The 18,132-nt window shown below is 47.1% G+C and overlaps 1 protein-coding gene across 1 annotated transcript in view; it reads left to right on the forward strand.

Moving 5' to 3' along the window:
• The window catches only part of KDM2B (lysine demethylase 2B), a 184,168-nt gene that overhangs the window by 87,199 nt on the left and 78,837 nt on the right, over window positions 1–18,132 (forward strand). The window contains 1 exon segment of the mRNA XM_029619679.1: window positions 11,306–11,421. Within this exon segment, the coding sequence (XP_029475539.1) occupies window positions 11,306–11,421 (116 nt within the window).

Consider the following 18,132-nt stretch of genomic DNA (forward strand, 5'->3'; position numbering starts at 1 on the left):
GCCAGGCATTATCGCCTGGATGTTCGTGGTCCTCCTGCAGAGTCTTTTGGGAGCAGTGTAATTCGAGCGGGACTCTCAGGGTCCCACCCCAGTTAAGGCGGCTTGGGTACATCCCAGCTGTCTGGACTGATCCTGGTACGTACAGGGAAAGGAAAATTAGGTTCTTACCTTTGCTAATTTTCGTTCCCGTAGTACCATGGATCAGTCCAGACGCCCGCCCTCAGTACTTCTGGGAGTCCGCTCGTGTTCCATTTCTGTTTTTTCTTCCATTACAGTTTGTATTGGTAATAGATGCCACAGTTTCGAGGTGAAGTGTCTCCTTTCCTCGTGTTTTATTGTTCGCTCTGTGGTGTCCTGTTTGTTATGTCTGGTTTTACCTGTTCTCAAGGAGGTTTCTACTTGATCTGGTCATTTAGGTTATGATTTAGATCACAATTTTTTGACATTCTCTTGGGGGTACGGTTGAAGGTGATTCATTCCTTATTTCTGCTTTGATATCACATATACTGAGGGATCGCAGGAGGCACACCAGTATATCTAGGGGGTGCTTTCAGTTTTCTCTCTGACTCCATCTGCTGGAGGGGAGGCATAACCCAGCTGTCTGGACTGATCCATGGTACTACGGGAACGAAAATTATCAAAGGTAAGAACCTAATTTTCCTTCATGTGTGTGTCTTTTTTTTTTTTTTAACTTTCTGGAAGACCAGCCTATTACTGGCTCAACGGCAGCGCTTCTTGCTTACTGTGCTGGGGGACCTGGGTTTTGATTCCTGTACTTGGCTTCAGCTCTCCGGTTGGGTGGAGCTGGGGAAGCTGCGGCTGCAGAATTCATAGCCCCTGGGAGAGAGGACACCCCAGCCATCGCCCAGTGGCGACACCTAACAGTTGGATGTAGGGATCTGGGGTGCATTACTCTGGGCCAAGGATTGTCACCACAATGACTGGGCTAAGTGGGGGATGGGATATATAAAATATATATCCAGAGTGATGTACATGACTAGGGTAGTGTGATCATGGTGTTGCATATTGTTTATGTATTTTAATTGCAATGTTTTTAATGACTTGATGTTTTAATTTTGTATGTGTATTGGTACCGGCATTGAACTATGGTGAATTTGCACTCCATAAGAATTTTAAAAATAAATAAATAGGGGAGCCCCCCCTCCCCCGGTAGTACTGAAGAAAGGATGATGAGTTCCGTAGCCCATTGGTTGTAAAGCTGGAAGATTAATGAAGCAGAAGGAAGTTGTGACACAAACCACCCCCCAAACCTTGCAAGAGATTACAAGTTTCCTGTGATGTGAACAACTCTGGGTATAAAACAAGGAGGAGTAATATTCTGTCTGCGTCTCTGTTCTTGTCCCAGTGCATGTCTCATGGGAAAACTTCTAACCCTTTCGCCACTCCTGCCCTCTTACCCTCCCACCCCCAGAAAGCACTCCCTAAAGTTTACATAAGAACATAAGAAATTGCCATGCTGGGTCAGACCAAGGGTCCATCAAGCCCAGCATCCTGTTTCCAACAGAGGCCAAAAACCAGGCCACAAGAACCTGGCAATTACCCAAACACTAAGAAGATCCCATGCTACTGATGCAATTAATAGCGGTGGCTATTCCCTAAGTATAATTGATTAATAGCCATTAATGGATTTCTCCTCCAAGAACTTATCCAAACCTTTTTGAACCCAGCTACACTAACTATGAGCTGAAATGGCTTAATGACCCCCCCGCCCTGGACCTAGATCCATGCCAAGTTTGGTTGAGCTGGGTCCAGCTTTTGGAAAGTTGTACGGGTGGGACACACTCGCAGAGATCGGTATGATCTGATAAGCCTCTTTCCCTGTCGAACCAAGGCTTAAAACAAACAAACAAAAAAAAAACCACACACAGGAAAAATGGTCAAATGATCCTGAGTTATATTTCATAATGTTACTTGTTCACCTTGGTGCCTGACATCAACCTTCTTAAGAACAACTGTAAAGCCTTTCCGAATGCCGGAGCTGGGTACATGAGGAAGGCCCACATTTCCAATCTCCCTGCACTGAAGTTACTGGGTAATACATTTAAAACTAATAAGGGAAAATTATTTTTTTTTTTACTCAACGCATAATCAAGCTCTGGAATTTGTTGCCAGAGGATGTGGTGAAAGCTTTTAGTGTAGCTGTGTTAAAAAAAAAAAAAAAAAAAAAAAGGTTTGGACAAGTTCCTAGAGGAAAAGTCCATAAACCATTATTAAGGTGGAGTTGCAGAAATCCACTGCTTATTCTTGGGATAAGGAGCTTGGACTATCTACCCCTTGGGATCCTGCCAGGTACTTGTGACTTTGGCCACTGTTGGAAACAGGATGCTGGGCTTGGTGGACCCTTGGTCTGACCCAGTATGGCATGTTCTTATGTTCTTACAACTCCCACAGTTTGATTCAGAATTTTTTTTTAGATGTTTTATATTTGTTTTTAAGTTAATGTCATAAGTTTTAGCTTATGTGTGTGTTTATCATTGTAACTCACTTAGGATATCAGTTAAGCGAGTTATAAATATTTTAAATAAGTAAAATAGCGTAAGCCTGCACTGCTTTACCTAATGAGGAGAAATAATCAGGCTACAAACAGAAATGTTTGTGGCGGGAGTTAAAAACAAATAGGATGAATCCAAAACATCTTCCTGCTTAATGGTTACAGTTAGGAAGCTGAAACCTCACCTGTGCTTTGCAGTTTTCTGACTTTGTTCTTCCCTGCCAGTGCATCCACATTACAGTGCCGGGCTTATGCTTTTAAGATCACCCCAGATACAGTGTGTACATGCACAGCACTAGAAAGAAAAGGCACATTTCATGCATTTCTTCTATTTATTCTGCCATGTGTTTGGCTCTTCCCCCCCCTCTTTTGCACTATTTATTTAGATTTCGTTCCTAAACACCTTTCTGGAAAGATGTCCTATTTCATGCCCTTCTCTCCAGACAGTGTGACCAGGAAGCTGCGGGGGTCCCTAGCTGGCCAGAGGGGCACCGCTCTTTCACCAGCAGGGACTGCCATGGTCATGATGCTGCCATGAATTTGAGCTTTGATACAAAAAAAAATAGCAATTCTTATGTACCATTTGCCCTCTTGTTTTATATTCCCTCCCCAAAATGGCATGTCCAGATAACTCTTGGAATGCTTCTAAGATTGAAACCTTCAGTACCCTCTCGGGAAGAGGCATGTTGCCCCCAAAATACACGCAAGCCGCACCAGATGGAGACTCTAAGCTCTGTCTACAGTGCCAGCAACCTGTGCAAATCTCTCTCCCCCCCCCCCCCCCCCCCCCCCCCCCCCCCAGTGTGTAGACAAATGGACTCAAGACCAGTGGGTTATGCTCCCCTGCCAGCAGATGGAGACTAAGCAAGCTGATTCCACAGTATATATACTCTTACAGTGACCCTGGCCTGCCGGTATTCTCCATCTCCAGCAGATGGTGGATGTGCATCTCCCTATGGGGATTGCTTTGAGATTTTTGGAAGGAGAAATTTGAAATTTGACTTAAGGAAAAGAAAGCTCTGCTCTCCTCCGGTGATAACAAAAGGTCCCTCCCCCAGTTGAGAATTCCTGAAGTGATTTCCGTGGTCTCTGAGGTGTACCCTGGGTTTCTGGTAGCTGGGTTTCCCAGTGTGGACGTAGCTGCTAGTTTGGCTGAAAGGCAGCAGGTGCAAGAGGCCAAGCATGGTGGTGACGATAGATGCCCTCTTCCCCCGTAGCCGGAGACCGTCTCTGTACTCAGCTGGTAAGCGCTGAGCTCAGGTAAAGTTAAAAAAAAAAAAAAAAAAAAAAGTGATCGATTACCTTCAGATACAGAGACAGAGGGGTTTTTAGGCTTCCTCCGGTTTCCGTGATCAGTGCGCCGTCCCGACGTTTGTTCCCGTTCTCGTCGTGTTTGGGGGAACTGGGCAGCCTGGCGTGCTCAGCAGCCCCGCTGGGTTAGGCCGCGCAGTTAGGCTTGCACACCGCGTGGTAGGTCTCTCTGGTGTTTTCGCGCACTCCTGCTTGTGTTTTGCTGCCCTGTGCAGTGCGCCAGTTCTGCGCACATGTTGTGCCATCTCAGTTTTGGGTGCGCCTTTTGCACGCACAAGCTTTGCACTGATTCAAACGCTTTGCCTGGCGCACAAGTTGTGCGTGTGCCTTGCCGCGCTTACTTCTCCGGCGCTTAATTTTTCTGCGCGTAACTTGTTGAGCGTGAGCCGTTCAGATGCACGTTTTATTGGTGCCATCACAGTGGTAAACAAGAAGCCTAAGCGCCTTTCTCTTTTGTGTTCCTTGTCGCATTAGGGCTTCCTTGCCTGACCTGTCTTCTAACCTGTGTCAGCGCTGTTCAGACGCTCAGGGTGAGTTGTCTTCCTCGGATTTTGCTAAGTCTGGCTCCTCCCATTCTAATGAAGGGTTGGTTACAGCTTTGGCTGGAGGGATGCCAGACCTTGGTTCTCCCTTGACTGGCTCCTATGCTAGTGAGGGCAGTTCTGTGGGACCAGCTCCAGTTCCTTCTGGGCTTCATCTGGACCTGGCTGCTTTTTCTTGGGTGGAATTGTCTCAAGGCTTACAAGCTCTTCTTCAAGTGTAGTTCTCCTCTTCACCCAGTCCTGTCAGGTCGCACCCTCAGCCGGTGCCTCCTCCCTCTTCCAGTCCTGTGCTGAAGCTATGGAGCTCGCCTCAGCTCCCTGCGGGTGTTCCTGACAGGAACACGGATGGCACTGATGATGAGGCAGATCCTGATTCCCTGGAAGAAGGGGGAAATTTCTCCGGGTCTGGACCTGTATCTTACCAGGTTGTGCTTCTCTCATAGAGATGAGCTGCTAGCCCTGATTTCCCAGACTTTGAAACAGCTGGGTGTTACTGGTAGGGATGCCATGTCACAGCCGAAGAAGAATCCCATTTTGTTTCCTTACGTAAAGCCTCTTGATTTTTCCCTATGATGGGTGTCATTCAGGAATTGATTGATCTTGAATAGGACGCCCCAGAGGCAAATTTTAAAGGGGCTCAGACATCGGAAGGCCTGGATCTAGCTGTGAGAGAACGTTTGCATTTTTCCAAGGTGGATGCGCAGGTCTGTGCAGTCTCTAAGCGGACAACTATCCCCATGGAGGGAGGAGCAGCCCTGAAGGATGTGCATGATAGAAGGATTGAGGCTATCCTTAAGCAAGCCTTTGAGGCAGTGCCTATGATGTTACAGATGGCTTCCTGTTGCTCCCTAGTGATGCACTCTTTTCTGCTTCTCTCTCAGGAGGTTGATGATTCTGGAGGGAATTCCAGAACATTTATGGAACCCGCTGCCGCCTTTTTAGTAGACGAGGGCTGCAATTCAGTCTGTACCTCTGCCAGAGGAGTAGCTTCAGTGATAGCAGCCAGGCATCAACTCTGGGTGTGAAATTTTACAAATATTACCTTTAAAGGCTCGCTCTTGTTTGGGAGTGAGTGGGAGAAACTGGCCAGTAATGGGGCGAATCACCGCTTCGTCTGTTGCTGGAGGATAAGAAGCAGTTGCAGTGCCCCTTTGGTATGAGGGGTCGTCTCCGGGGTTCCAGGCGTCTTCGTCCCTGCAGAGGGTTGACCTTTCAGAGGACTTGGCCTTTCGGTAGGTCCCTGTCCTTTTGTTCCAGACAGCCCAAGAGAGGAGCAGGCTCAGGTGGCGGATCTTCCCGAGCTTCCCAATAAAGGTTTGTCGACCCACGATCGAGAACAAGAGGTAGGGGGATCTCTCACTCACACACTCACTCACTCACTCTCACTCACATTGGAACAGTGGGTCCTGGAGGTGATATGTGCTGGAATTTAGCAGTGTTTCTTGAGACGTGTTCATGGTTTCTCCTTGCCACGCTCCACAAAAGAAGCAGGCAGAGGAGTCTATGCTTCAGACTCCTCAGGCTGAGGGCTGTGCTTCTGGTGTCACGTCTCAAAGTATGGGGCGATGTTCCATTTATTTTGTTGTACCCAAGGAGGGTTCATTTAGTCCCGTCCTGGATCTCAAAAGGGTCAACCGTCATTTGAAAGTGACTCATTTTTGTATGGAAACCTTACGCTCTTTGATAATGGCAGTGCAGTTGTGGTAATTTGACATCCCTGAATCTGTCCAAGGCCTACCTTGATATTCCCATCTGTTTGGAACACCATTTTCTACGTTTTGCGGTACAAATGGGGTGCCTTTATCAGTTTGGGTGCTGCTCTTTGATCCAGCCACTGCCCTCAGAATGTTTTCTAAGGTTATGGTGGTGATAGTAGCAGCCTTGAGAAGAGCAGGGATTCTGGTGCACCCATACTTTGGCTGATTCGCACCAACTCTCAGGAAGAGAGCCGCCTGGTGACACATGAAGTGATCATCTTGTTGCAGGAGCTCCGTTGGATGGTGAACTTGGCCAAGAGCAGTCTTCATCCACCCCAGTTGTTGGAGTATCTGGGGGTTCGGTTCACCACGGGACAGGACAAGGTTTTCCTGCCGAAAGTTCTAATTCAGAAATTGATTTCTCGGGTGCGTCAGTTGCTGAACACTATACGCCCAACGGTGTGGTCCTATCGACAGTTGCTTGGCTTAATGGCACCAACCCTGGAATTGGTGCCATGGGTGAGGGCATATATGCATCCTCTTCAGTGCTCGCTACTATCTCATTGGAACCCACAGTCTCAGGACTATTCGGTTCGCCTCCACTTGCCGATGAAATCTGCTCTCGCCTCCAGTGGTGGTTGCAGGAGACTCATCTGAGAGAGAGAGATTCCTTGTCCTCCCCAACCTAGTTGGTACTTACGACAGATGCGAGTCTCCAGGGTTGGGGAACTCACTGTCAGGAGCTGACGGCCCAAGGATTGGAATGCTGAGGAGTCTCGCTGGAACATCAGTTGCCTGGAAGCCCGTGCGCTCTGATTAGCCTGCTTTTGCAGTTTAGCCATAGGCTGCTGGATCAAGCAGTCTGCGTGATGTCTGACAACGCGATGATAAGGGGAATGGAACAACTCCCCTATGAGGAAAGACTAAAGAGGTTAGGACTTTTCAGCTTGCAGAAGAGACGACTGAGGGGGGATATGATAGAGGTGTTTAAAATCATGAGAGGTCTAGAACGGGTAGATGTGAATCGGTTATTTACTCTTTCGGATAGTAGAAGGACTAGGGGACACTCCATGAAGTTAGCATGGGGCACATTTAAAACTAATCGGAGAAAGTTCTTTTTTACTCAACGCACAATTAAACTCTGGAATTTGTTGCCAGAGAATGTGGTTCGTGCAGTTAGTATAGCTGTGTTTAAAAAAGGATTGGATAAGTTCTTGGAGGAGAAGTCCATTACCTGCTATTAAGTTCACTTAGAGAATAGCCACTGCCATTAGCAATGGTTACATGGAATAGACTTAGTTTTTGGGTACTTGCCAGGTTCTTATGGCCTGGATTGGCCACTGTTGGAAACAGGATGCTGGGCTTGATGGACCCTTGGTCTGACCCAGTATGGCATTTTCTTATGTTCTTATGTTCTTATGACAGTGGCCTACATCAATCACCAGGGAGGAACCAAGAACCAGCACGTGTCGCAGGAAATAGACCAACTTATGGAACGGGCGGAAGGTCATCTACAGATGATCTTGTTCTCTCATATTGCAGGAAAAGACAAGGTAAGAGCAGACTTTCTTAGCAGAGAGAGTCTGGACTCAGGAAAATGGGCGTTGACTGCCGAGGCATTTCAGCTGATTGTGGATCGCTGGGGCCTTCCGTTCCTAGACTTGCTAGCGACTTCTCACAATGCGAAGGTTCCTTGATTTCTTCAGTCACAGGAGAGATCCGTGGTCTCTGGGCATAGATGCTCTTGTACAGGTCTGGCTAGATTGCTTTACCTCTTTCCTCCGTGGCCATTGCTGGGCCAGATGATTTGCAGAATCGAAGACCCCAGGGAGCTAGTACTCCAGGAGGTGCCGGATTGGCCCAAGCGTCTGTGGTTTGCGGATTTATGAAGACTTCCTGGTGGAGACCCTTCTTCAGCTTCTGCCACAATGGGTTCTTTTACAGCAAGGTCCAGTTCTTCATGAGGATCAGACTTGGTTCTGTTTTACGGTTTGGCCCTTGAGAGGGCTCGCGTGTTGAAGCATGGGTATTCTTCCATGGTGATTTCCACTTTACTCTGCGCTCCAGAAGTTCTCCACTTCCTTAGCCTATGTGCAGGTATAGAGAGTATTTGAGGCCTGGTGTGAGAAGCGTGGTGTTCTTTCATAGAGGTGGTCCTCTGCTTCAAAGGCAGGGGAGAAAGACCGATAATTCACGCATATCCAGCATAGCTCTCTGCTTCAACGGCAGGGGGAATGAAGAAAGGTGGATCTATATACAGACAACAACCAATAAGGACTGAATTACATAGTCTGGGTAAACAAATAAGCATGGGTGTAGCTTGCTTATTGCGGCGGTTACTACCCCTAACTAATTAAGCTAGATATTCACTTAGATGCAGTTCCAACACTGCTCTCTACATTAATGGTGGGGGTGGAAGGGAAATAGAACCAAAAGGTTATTAAGAGCCAAGACTAACAGAAGTATTAGAAAAAAAAATAAAAAGTGCAAAGCTTACTGGCAGACTGGATGGGCCGTTTGGTCTTCTGCTGTCATTTCTATGTTTCTATGTTCTTCCTCATTTAGTTAAGATTCCACTCATTCGGGATTTTTTGCAGGATGGGTTGAATAAAGGATTGGCCCTTAATTCCTTGAAGGTGCAGGTTGCGGCTCTTGCCTGTTTCAGGGGTCCAGTGAATAGTGCTTCCTTGTCTCATTCTGATGTGGTCTGTTTTTTGAAGGGAGTGAATTATCTTAGGCCTCCCTTGAAGTTACGGTTCCCTTGTGAAGTCTTAACTTGGCGCTGGATTTCTTGGCGGGCCCTACGATCCAACCGATGCATAGCTTTTCCTTGCAGTTGTTGACCTTGTAGACTGTGTTCTTAGTCGCTATATGTTCTGTGCGTTGAATTTCTGAGCCGCAGGCCTTGTCTTGCCGGGAGCCATTCCTGCGGGTGATTCCAGGGGCATTACAGCTGCATACTGTTCCCTTTTTTTTGCCCAAAGTGGTGTTGGATTTTCATTTGAATCAGTTCATCTCCTTGACGTCTCTGAATAAGGTCAGGGATGCAGAGGAGTATCGCCTCCTGCGCTCCTTGTCGTGTGGTATCTGGAGGTTTCTGAGACTTTCTGGAAGACGGATCGCCTGTTTGTCCTTTTATAGTGGGAGTAGGCAGGGCACTCCAGCTTCGCAGGCTACCAGGGCTCGCTGGATTAAGGAGGTAGTCATGGCCACGTATGTGTATGCTGAAAAGCCATTGCCTACTTAGGTTAAGGCTTGTTCTACTAGGGCTCAGGCGGTGTCATGGGCGGAGATTAGATTGTCTCCTGTCGACATTTGCTAAGCTGCGATGTGGTCCTCCTTATATACATTTTCCAGGTTTTATCGTCTGGATGTACAGGCCTGGGAGGACACAGTCTTTGCACAGGCGGTGTTTACTGGACCGCGGGCAGCCTGCCACCCTGTTCGGGAATAGCTTTGGTACATCCCACTGGTCCTAAGTCCATCTGTTTACATGCTAGGAAAGGAGAAATTAATTACCTGATAATTTTGTTTTCCTTAGTGTAGACTGATGGACTCAGCTTCCCGCCCTTGGCTGCCGCATGAATGTGTCAATAGTCCTGTTGGGCTCCGGGTCCCAAGGGGATTACTGATAAGTGTTTATTCAGTCCCTAGATTGGGGTACCTAGATCCTAACATGAGTTCAGTGTTTCTTGTTGGTTGAGTACAGTTATGGTTGCCTGTTTTTAATCAAGTTTTAATCAGGTTGTTTGCTAGTCTGTCCAGAGTGGCTTTTGAAGAGAATATCGGCAGGTTGTGGTCACTGCAGGAGTATACATACTGTGACGTCAGCTTGCTCCATCTCCATCTCCTGGCAGGGGAGCATAACCCCACTGGTCCTGGGTCCATCTGTCTACACTAAGGAAAACTAAATTATCATCTAAGTATTTACTCCAATTTCCGTGATCGATGTTGGCCGGTCACCTCCATTAATCTTCATAAGACATATTAAAATTAGGGATGTGCAGTCATTTTTTCCGAATTAGGCAATGTCATTTTTGAGTTAGTGTGCACTAACCCGAAAATCGGGGCCCCCTGAACCTCGGGAAAAATGAAATTCCTGTTGGGGGGGGGGGGGGGGGCCGAAACGAAGCCCGACATGAAATCTTTACCCGAAGCACATCTCTAATTAAAACTAAATATTTCCTGCGCCCTGCAAGCGCAGTTCTTACTCAGCTATATCCTCCATATACCAAAAGATCCAGCAAATATTTTGCTGTTTAGGTAGAGGTGAGATATTCGTGCTGCTGCCTTTGACTCTTTTGTGATGCCTCATGACTCACCTGTTGTTCTGTGTTGGTCAATGTAAGGATTGCAGCACAGAACAGAGGACAGTAATTTAATCTCTTCTCTAGTACCGCATCAACTCTGTGAAATTTGGAGGTGTGTGAACATATATGCAGGGAAGTAAATCTCTTAAAGGGGCAGCGTCGAATGTCCCCCTAAGCTGATCTGAATATCTTTTCTGCAGCAGGTGGGCCAGAAATCTCTAGATATTCAGCCATTTTGTGTAGCTTGGGAATTTGGCAGAATTGAGGCTTGGGTTACTTGTGCCTCAGGACATGGAAGCCGTTTGGGGAGCAGGCAGAGGAAAGGAAAGAAGCCAGCTTGACTCTGCTCTTCAGGCAGGACGCTCATCAGCAGGTGTAAGTTAAACTAGCAGGTAGAAATGATCTGCGAGCACCGGCTTGTGCCCTGAATCTCCCTTTCTTTTGATTCGGTGATTGAATTATGTTTTACAAATCAGATTACTGTGATCACAGACAGCAGTGCAGGTTTCCCCGAGACATGGTCAAACCCAGTCCTATTTCTCCTTTTCCTGTTTGCCAGATACATCCTCTGTGAAAACGTGACATGTGCTGCACAGTGTCAGATTCAAAGGCCCTTGTGTTTTCTAAGCTTGGACAAAACACAAAGCCGTTTCTTCTACCTGGTGTAGGCTCCTGCTGGCCTGCTCCTGAGGTTAACACAGGACCTCCTGCTGCCGTGTTGCTATTAACTTTAAAAGCTATTTAATAAGGACGTTTTGGGGTATCTGCAGTGATCACTGTTCAGAAAACTCCTGTCTAGTCACTTGAGAAGGCAAAACCTTTTACATCTGTGTGCATTGCAAATATATGAGATCGGGACCAATCCACGTTCCAGGCTTCCTCACAGTTTGGTTTTTCGCTTCTCTTTATTTATTTATTTATTTTTATTTGCAGGATGGATCCATGCGGTTTATACACCGATAGATTCTCTCGTGTTCGGTGGGAACATCTTGCATACCTTTAATGTTCCCATGCAGCTTCGCATACACGAGATTGAAGACAGGACCAGGGTAAGACCTTTTTTTTTTTTTTTTAGTTCTGGGTAAGCATAAACAGAAGTTATGTAACGTTCAGTCTTCTGGCCTTTGTGTGTTCTGAGTACAAAAGAGAACTTTATCATCCTTTGACTGCTGAGAAGAAACTGAATATTTTAGTAAGTAACACTACATTGCTCTTTGGTGCTGAAACTTTACATATGCAGTGTCTCCTACTGTTTCTCCTGTGATTATAGATGCACATTTCCATAGGCAAATATTAAACTTACAGCGCAAAATATAGCTGTTAGCGAGAAATAATGGTGTTATAAGTTTAATATAATTTTTTTTTTTTTTTTTAATTTCCGGAACCTAAAATCTCTGATTTTAAGTAATGCAACAAAAGCAGATGCTAAAATAACTTGGCACATGTGGATAAAGCTTAATAATAATATTTAAGGTTTTTGCGATGCCATCACTGCACATCATGCTGTACAAGGTAGTTTTGTGAATTCTTCCAGCGTCCCTGCCCCAGAGAGTTTACAGTCTTAAGTTCCAGCACAGGGAAGTTATGACTTTTGAATGTCACATAGTGAGCGGCAGATAAGGAAATCTGACTGGGATCTCCAAGTTCAGTTTTGTGCTTTGGCTGGTTGGTGGAATTATTGGCAATTTCTCTGTCGATGAGGTTGAAACAAACTGCGGCGTACCCTGGATCACTCACTGTTAACACGGGGCACCGGTGACATGCAGTAACACAGTATTTCCTAACATGTAGCCATATGGACTCAGGACCAATGGGTTATATGCTCCCCGGCTAGCAGATGGGAGACAGAGTCAGATTTCAAAGCTGACATTACCTTAGATATACCCCTGCAGTGACCTCAGCCCTTCAGTATCTCTCCGTCTCCTAGCAGATGTGGATGTGCTTTCTCTATTGGGATTGCAGTACTCGTTTGAAGAAGAAAATTTACCTTTAAATTGAAGAAAGATTGAGCCCTGCTGTGGTGATACCTAAAGGTCCCTCCCCCAGTCAAAAATTCCTGGGGGGATTTCTGAGATCCCTCAGAGGGTGTGCCTTGGTCTGGTAGCCGGTTCCCGGCGTGGATTTTGCTGCTGAAGCAGCTTGAAAGGCAGTGGATGCAGGAAGCAAGAGTGTGGCGGTGATGACCAAAGCCCTCTTCCCCCCTCCCCCTCCGTCCCGCAGCCGGAGACCGTCTCTGTACTCAGTCTGTAAGCGCTGAGTCCAGGTAAGTAAAGAGAGAAGAGGATTCCTTCCGATTCAGAGACGTGGAAGGGCTTTGGTAAGTCCTTCCTCCAGTCTCCTTGCTCGGCATGCCTTACTGACAACGTTCCCAATCCCGGGGTAAGGGAAGGGACTGCTGAGCGGCCCCCTGATGGGCTAGGCCCCGCTTCAGGCTCAGTGGGCACACCACTGGTAGGCCGGGGTGGCACCATCTTGCGCGCGGTTTTGTGCGTCTCATTGCCCTCCACTGAGCGTCAGTACGTGCGGTGCATGCCAGCTCCGCGCACGAGCTGTGTGCCTAACTGTGCGCATACGTGCACTCATACATGCACTTCTACTTACGCACATTGGTTCAGGATCTGTGCGCATTCGATTTCAGGCGCTAGCCGGCTGAGCGCACTGTTACCGTTTATTATGGTTCCGGCAGCAAAGAGGCATAAGCGAAACTCTTTGTGCTGCCTCCCGTATTAGGGCTACACAGTCTGACCTGGAGTCTTACGTATGTCAGCACCTGGTGGCTCGCTTGTGCCTGCTTCTCTCTCTCTCTCGAGAGAGAGAGAGAGGCAGATAACTTAAGGGCACGTTTCAGAGAGGCCATGGAGCCTGCCGCTGCCTTTTTAGCAGACGCGGGCTCTGACCTAGTCTGTACTTCAGCCAGAGGAGTGGCCTCAATGGTGACGGCCAGAAGACAGCTATGGCTGTGAAATTGGTCAGTGGATGCGACCTCCTAAGGTGAACATCACAAAGATGCCCTTTAAGGGATCCCTCCTATTCCGAAGCGAATTAGAAAAGCTGGCCAGTAAGTGGGGTGAATCTCCAGTGCCTCAGCTACAGGAAGATAAGAGAGAGAGGTTGCAGAGCTCCTCACCTATGAGAGGGGTCTGGCCAGGGGCTCCCAGTGCTTCCAGCCCTACAGGAACTTAACATTTCAGACATATTGGTCCTCGGGAAGATCTCAGTCTTTTTGGAGCCCAAGCAGTCAGACTAGCGTGTCTACAGTTCAGCCACGAGCTCCAGGGTCAGGCAGTCAGCATGATGAAAGACAGCGCAACAACGGTAGCCTACATCAACCGCCAGGGAGGAACCAAGAGCCAGCAAGTGTCCCTGGAGATAGATCCCCTTATGGAATGGGCGGAATTGAACCTACGGATGATCTCTGCCTCCCACATCGCAGGAAAAGACAATGTCCGAGCAGGCTTTCTAAGCAGGGAAAGTCTGGATCCAGGAGAATGGGCGTTGTCGGCCAGAGCCTTTCAGCTGCTGGTAGATCACTGGGTCCTCCCATCCATCGACCTACTGGCCACATCTCACAATGCGAAGGTCTCCCGATTCTTCAGTCGCAGAAGAGATCAACAGTCCCTGGGGATCGACTCCCTTGTTCAGACCTGGCCAGAGGAGGACTTACTGTAAGCCTTCCCTCCGTGGTCCCTGCTGGGCAAGGCAATTCACAAGATGGAGCATCAACAGGGGCTTAGTCCTTCTAGTAGCTCCGGATTGGCCCAGACGCCTGTGGCATGCAGACATGCGGAGACTTCTGTTGGAGACCCTCCCTATGCCTTCCACCGCACAGGGACCTGCTCCAACAAGGTCCGGTTCTTCACGAGGATCAGACTCTGTTTTGTCTTACAGTCTGACCCTTGAGAGGGCTCGCCTGATGAAGCGTGGATATTCGGCGGCAGTAATTTCCACCTTACTCCGCGTGTGGAAGTTCTCGATGTTCTTAGCATATGTGCAGATCTGGAGAATATTTGAGACCTGGTGCGAGGAACGTGGGGTTGCCCCGAGGGTAGCCAAAAAAAAAACCCTCTGGTTCTGGAATTTTTACAGGATGGCCTGAATAAAGGTTGTCACTTAACTCCTTGCAGGTTCAGGTAACAGCTTTCTCCTGCTTCAGAGGCAAGGTGAGCGGAACTCGCCTATTGGCGCATCCGGACACAGCCCGTTTCTAAAAGGGGTTAAACACCTCTGGCCACCCCTACGGTGGCCAGTTCCCCTGTGGAACCTTTATCTAGTATTGGACCTTTTAGCAGGGCCTTCCTTTCGGCCGCTGTGCAGTCTAATCTTGCGTCAGTTAACGCTGAAAACTGTTCCTGATGGCGATATGCTTGGCTCGTCGCATCTCTTAATTACAGGCATTGTCGTGTCAGGAACCTTTCCTCTGGTGACTCCAGGAGCATTACAGCTTCGCACCGTTCCATCCTTGCCCAAGGTAGTCTCGGAGTTTCACTTGAATCGGTCTATTTCCATACCATCCCTAGATAGGTACAAGGACATTGGAAGACTACCACTTCCGTAATTTAAACATCAGTAGGCTTTTAGTTGGGGTATCTGAAGCTCTCCGAACCGGTGCTCAAGACCTTGTTTGTTCTTCACGGTGGAAGGCGGCAAGGCGAACCAGCTACCATAGCTCGCTGGATCAAGGAGGTGGTCATAGGAGCCTATGTGGAGGCAGGAAAGCCATTTCCCTTTCAGGTTAAAGCTCATTTCACTAGGGCCCAGGCAGTATCCTGGGCAGAAGCTAAGCTACTGTTTCCCGTTGACATCTGCTGAGCGGCAACGTGGTTTTCCTTGCACACCTTCTCCAGGTTCTATCACCTGCACATTCGGGCCCAAGAGGACGCAGCCTTTGCAAGGGCAGTGTTAACCGGACCGCGGGCAGCCTCTCACCCCGTTCAGGAGCAGCTTTTGTACATCCCATTGGTCCTGAGTCCCATCTGGTTACACGCTTGGAAATGGAGAAATTACCTACCTGAGAATTTCATTTTCCTTAGTGTAGACAGACAGATGGACTCGGCATCCCGCCCACGGCTGCTCAAGGACGGTGCCAAGGAATCGCCCATGAGGTGAATATCGATTCCAAGAGGTTATGGGTAAGGCGTTGCCCAATCCCTAGATCAGGGCATCTATAATCTTACTGGAATTCAGCGCTTTTGTTTGGTTGAGTACAGTTACGGTTATCTGTTTTAAATCAAGTTTTTTCCAAAGTACATCCACAGTGGCTTTTGAAGAGAATACTGAATGACTGAGGTCGCTGCAGGGGTGTAACTAGGGTGATGTCAGCTTTGAAACCTGACTCCGTCTCCATCTGCTGGCAGGGGAGCATAACCCATTGGTCCTGAGTCCATCTGGCTACACTAAGGAAAACTAAATTATCAGATAAGTATTTTCTTCATTAGCGCGCTGTAAGGAGTCAGACTACTAAGGGTGTGTGCACTGCGCTAATAACACACAAAAAAAACCCCCAACCCACATTGATAGCTCATTTTACCACTTCACTTTATCCTGGATCAAAAGATCAGTTATATAGGGACTCTTGGACAAGCAACAGAAGGCCCAGGGGATAGCCTATTCGTTATAAAGCACCGGTGGCGTGGACTCTTATCTCATTCACACACAACTGCAGAAACCTCTTCTTTCTGGTTCCATCTGACAGAAAATGTTTGATTTTCCAGCTTGACTCTTTCGGAGGTCTGTTCCCAAAGTATTATATCAGTTTGTTATTGATTACTGCGCTATTATTCTGTCTGAGTTGTATTTAATGTACTCTGTGGATTCAGTATTGTAATCTTTTTGGTTACCCAGATAAGCCAGAGGCTGAGGACTCGCTCTAATATCTCTGGACCTGACTGGGTTTGTTAGGTGCATTAATTTTTCTGTAGTGTATGGTGCAAAAGTAAATGGCTTGACATGATGCTCAAATCACAGTGCAAGCCGGACAGCTTTTTACTCTTCTCCGTGTTAAGGTTGTTTTTTTTTTTTTTTCTTTTTAATGAAGTTTTTGCTCTTAATGCCTCACTGAATGTTATTGTTTTCTGTGCTTGATGCCTGTGCTGCTGCCTTTGCAGCTAAGATAGGTCAGAGCCACTGCCACAATGTGTAACGCTGGTTTTAAGTTCAGTTAAATTGCCTCAGGTGTAAGCTTGCTGGCAGGTAGAGTCCGAAAAAAGTTTTTTTTCTGCTGAAGGCGAGCTCTCTTTCAGCTGGGAGAAGTTTGATTTCCATGGGTGAACAACATAAGTATCTGATGTGTGGGTTGTTTTTTTTTGTTTTTTGAGGTGGGGGTGTGGGGTTTTTTTTTCCTCTTCACCCATTACCTCTCCCCTGAATCGCAGCAGCATCCAGGCTGGCGGAAAGCTGGATGGGACGTCCCCTCCCAGTCCGAATCCTCCGTGTGCCAAGTCATTAAGCCTGCAGCTGGGTCTCCACACCGTGCCACAATGCCGCTAGGCGTGGGCAGGCAGCAGATGGGAACGCGCCCCACTAACACCAGCCAGGTTCTCAAAATAAGACCCGCTTTTTTTTTTCAAGTTGTCAGTACCCATTTGCACACAGATGGTTTGACTGGGGTTTCTTGGGGGCTGAGTATCATGCTGCTCATGTCCATGAAAAGTGCACGTCAGTCTGAGAGGGGCCACATTCATTTCAATTTAAAACAAAAGCAGGGTTACTATTTCCCCAATTAGCTAAACAGTAATTTTCTGCCTTTGCGGTATTTCAGTAGCAGATTTTGCAGTCTGATACTGTTTTTGTTCCCTCCTAGAGACCTCCTTATTTAGCAGTCAGGCGACCCAAGCTGTTTGCGTTATCAGGTATCTGCTGGGCCAGCTTGGATAAGGAGGCAAACTGCTGCTGTTCTGGAAAGCTTACGTTGTTTTTAAAAGTTGTCATTGAACAAAATATGTAAATATATTTAGTTTTCTAAAAGGAAGGAGTCCTACTTTTGCCCTTCACCTTGTGCTAAAAGGTTTACTTCAGTAATGTGTACTGTAAGGTGGTCACTCACAGATGGGGGCAGAGTCTTAAAAAAGAAAAAAGTTCTGGTTTCTCTAACTGCAGATTAAATCTGAGTTACAGGTCATAATTTTTCTGGAGCTGTTACCAAATGTTTTTTTGTGTTCATTTTTATCCTGGTATGGCTAAAAATGTTTTCTTTACCTGCCTGAACACAGCGTCCATGCGCCGTTCTGCAGAACGTATTGGGTTAGCAGGCTTGTGCAGCAAGATAAATGCTTCCTCCACCTATTCACCGATGACCGTGTGCAATTGCTCGACCCACAGTGGTGCTCTCGGACCTGTCTGCAGCTCTGCTTCTTCAGAGCAGAACCTCTGGAATATCCTGCATGGGATACGCTCGCGGTGGGAGGCCTGCGTCTAATCCATAACTGGCGGGTTGAAACCAATCGATTTTTAATTATATCCAATTTAGGAAAGCCCAGAAGCACGAAACAGGGAGCAGACAATGGAAAAGAATTTAAAAAAAAAAAAAATCTACCAAAGATTCTGTAAAAACTGTCATGGTTTAAGTCCTTTTTCAGACTGAATAGTTGAATTACCATGCAACATCAAAGCTTATTCTTGAGTTAGAATATAAACAGTAAAGCACCGAGGAACTCAAATTGAATACTAAAGCATACACATACATATATAATACAGTGGGAGCACTGCGTGCATCACTGTTTCCTTCACATTTATAACAGCTAAATTGATGAAGTTGAGACTCT

Source organism: Rhinatrema bivittatum, chromosome 11, assembly GCF_901001135.1.
Source record: "Rhinatrema bivittatum chromosome 11, aRhiBiv1.1, whole genome shotgun sequence".
In the NCBI taxonomy this organism is placed as follows: domain Eukaryota; kingdom Metazoa; phylum Chordata; class Amphibia; order Gymnophiona; family Rhinatrematidae; genus Rhinatrema; species Rhinatrema bivittatum.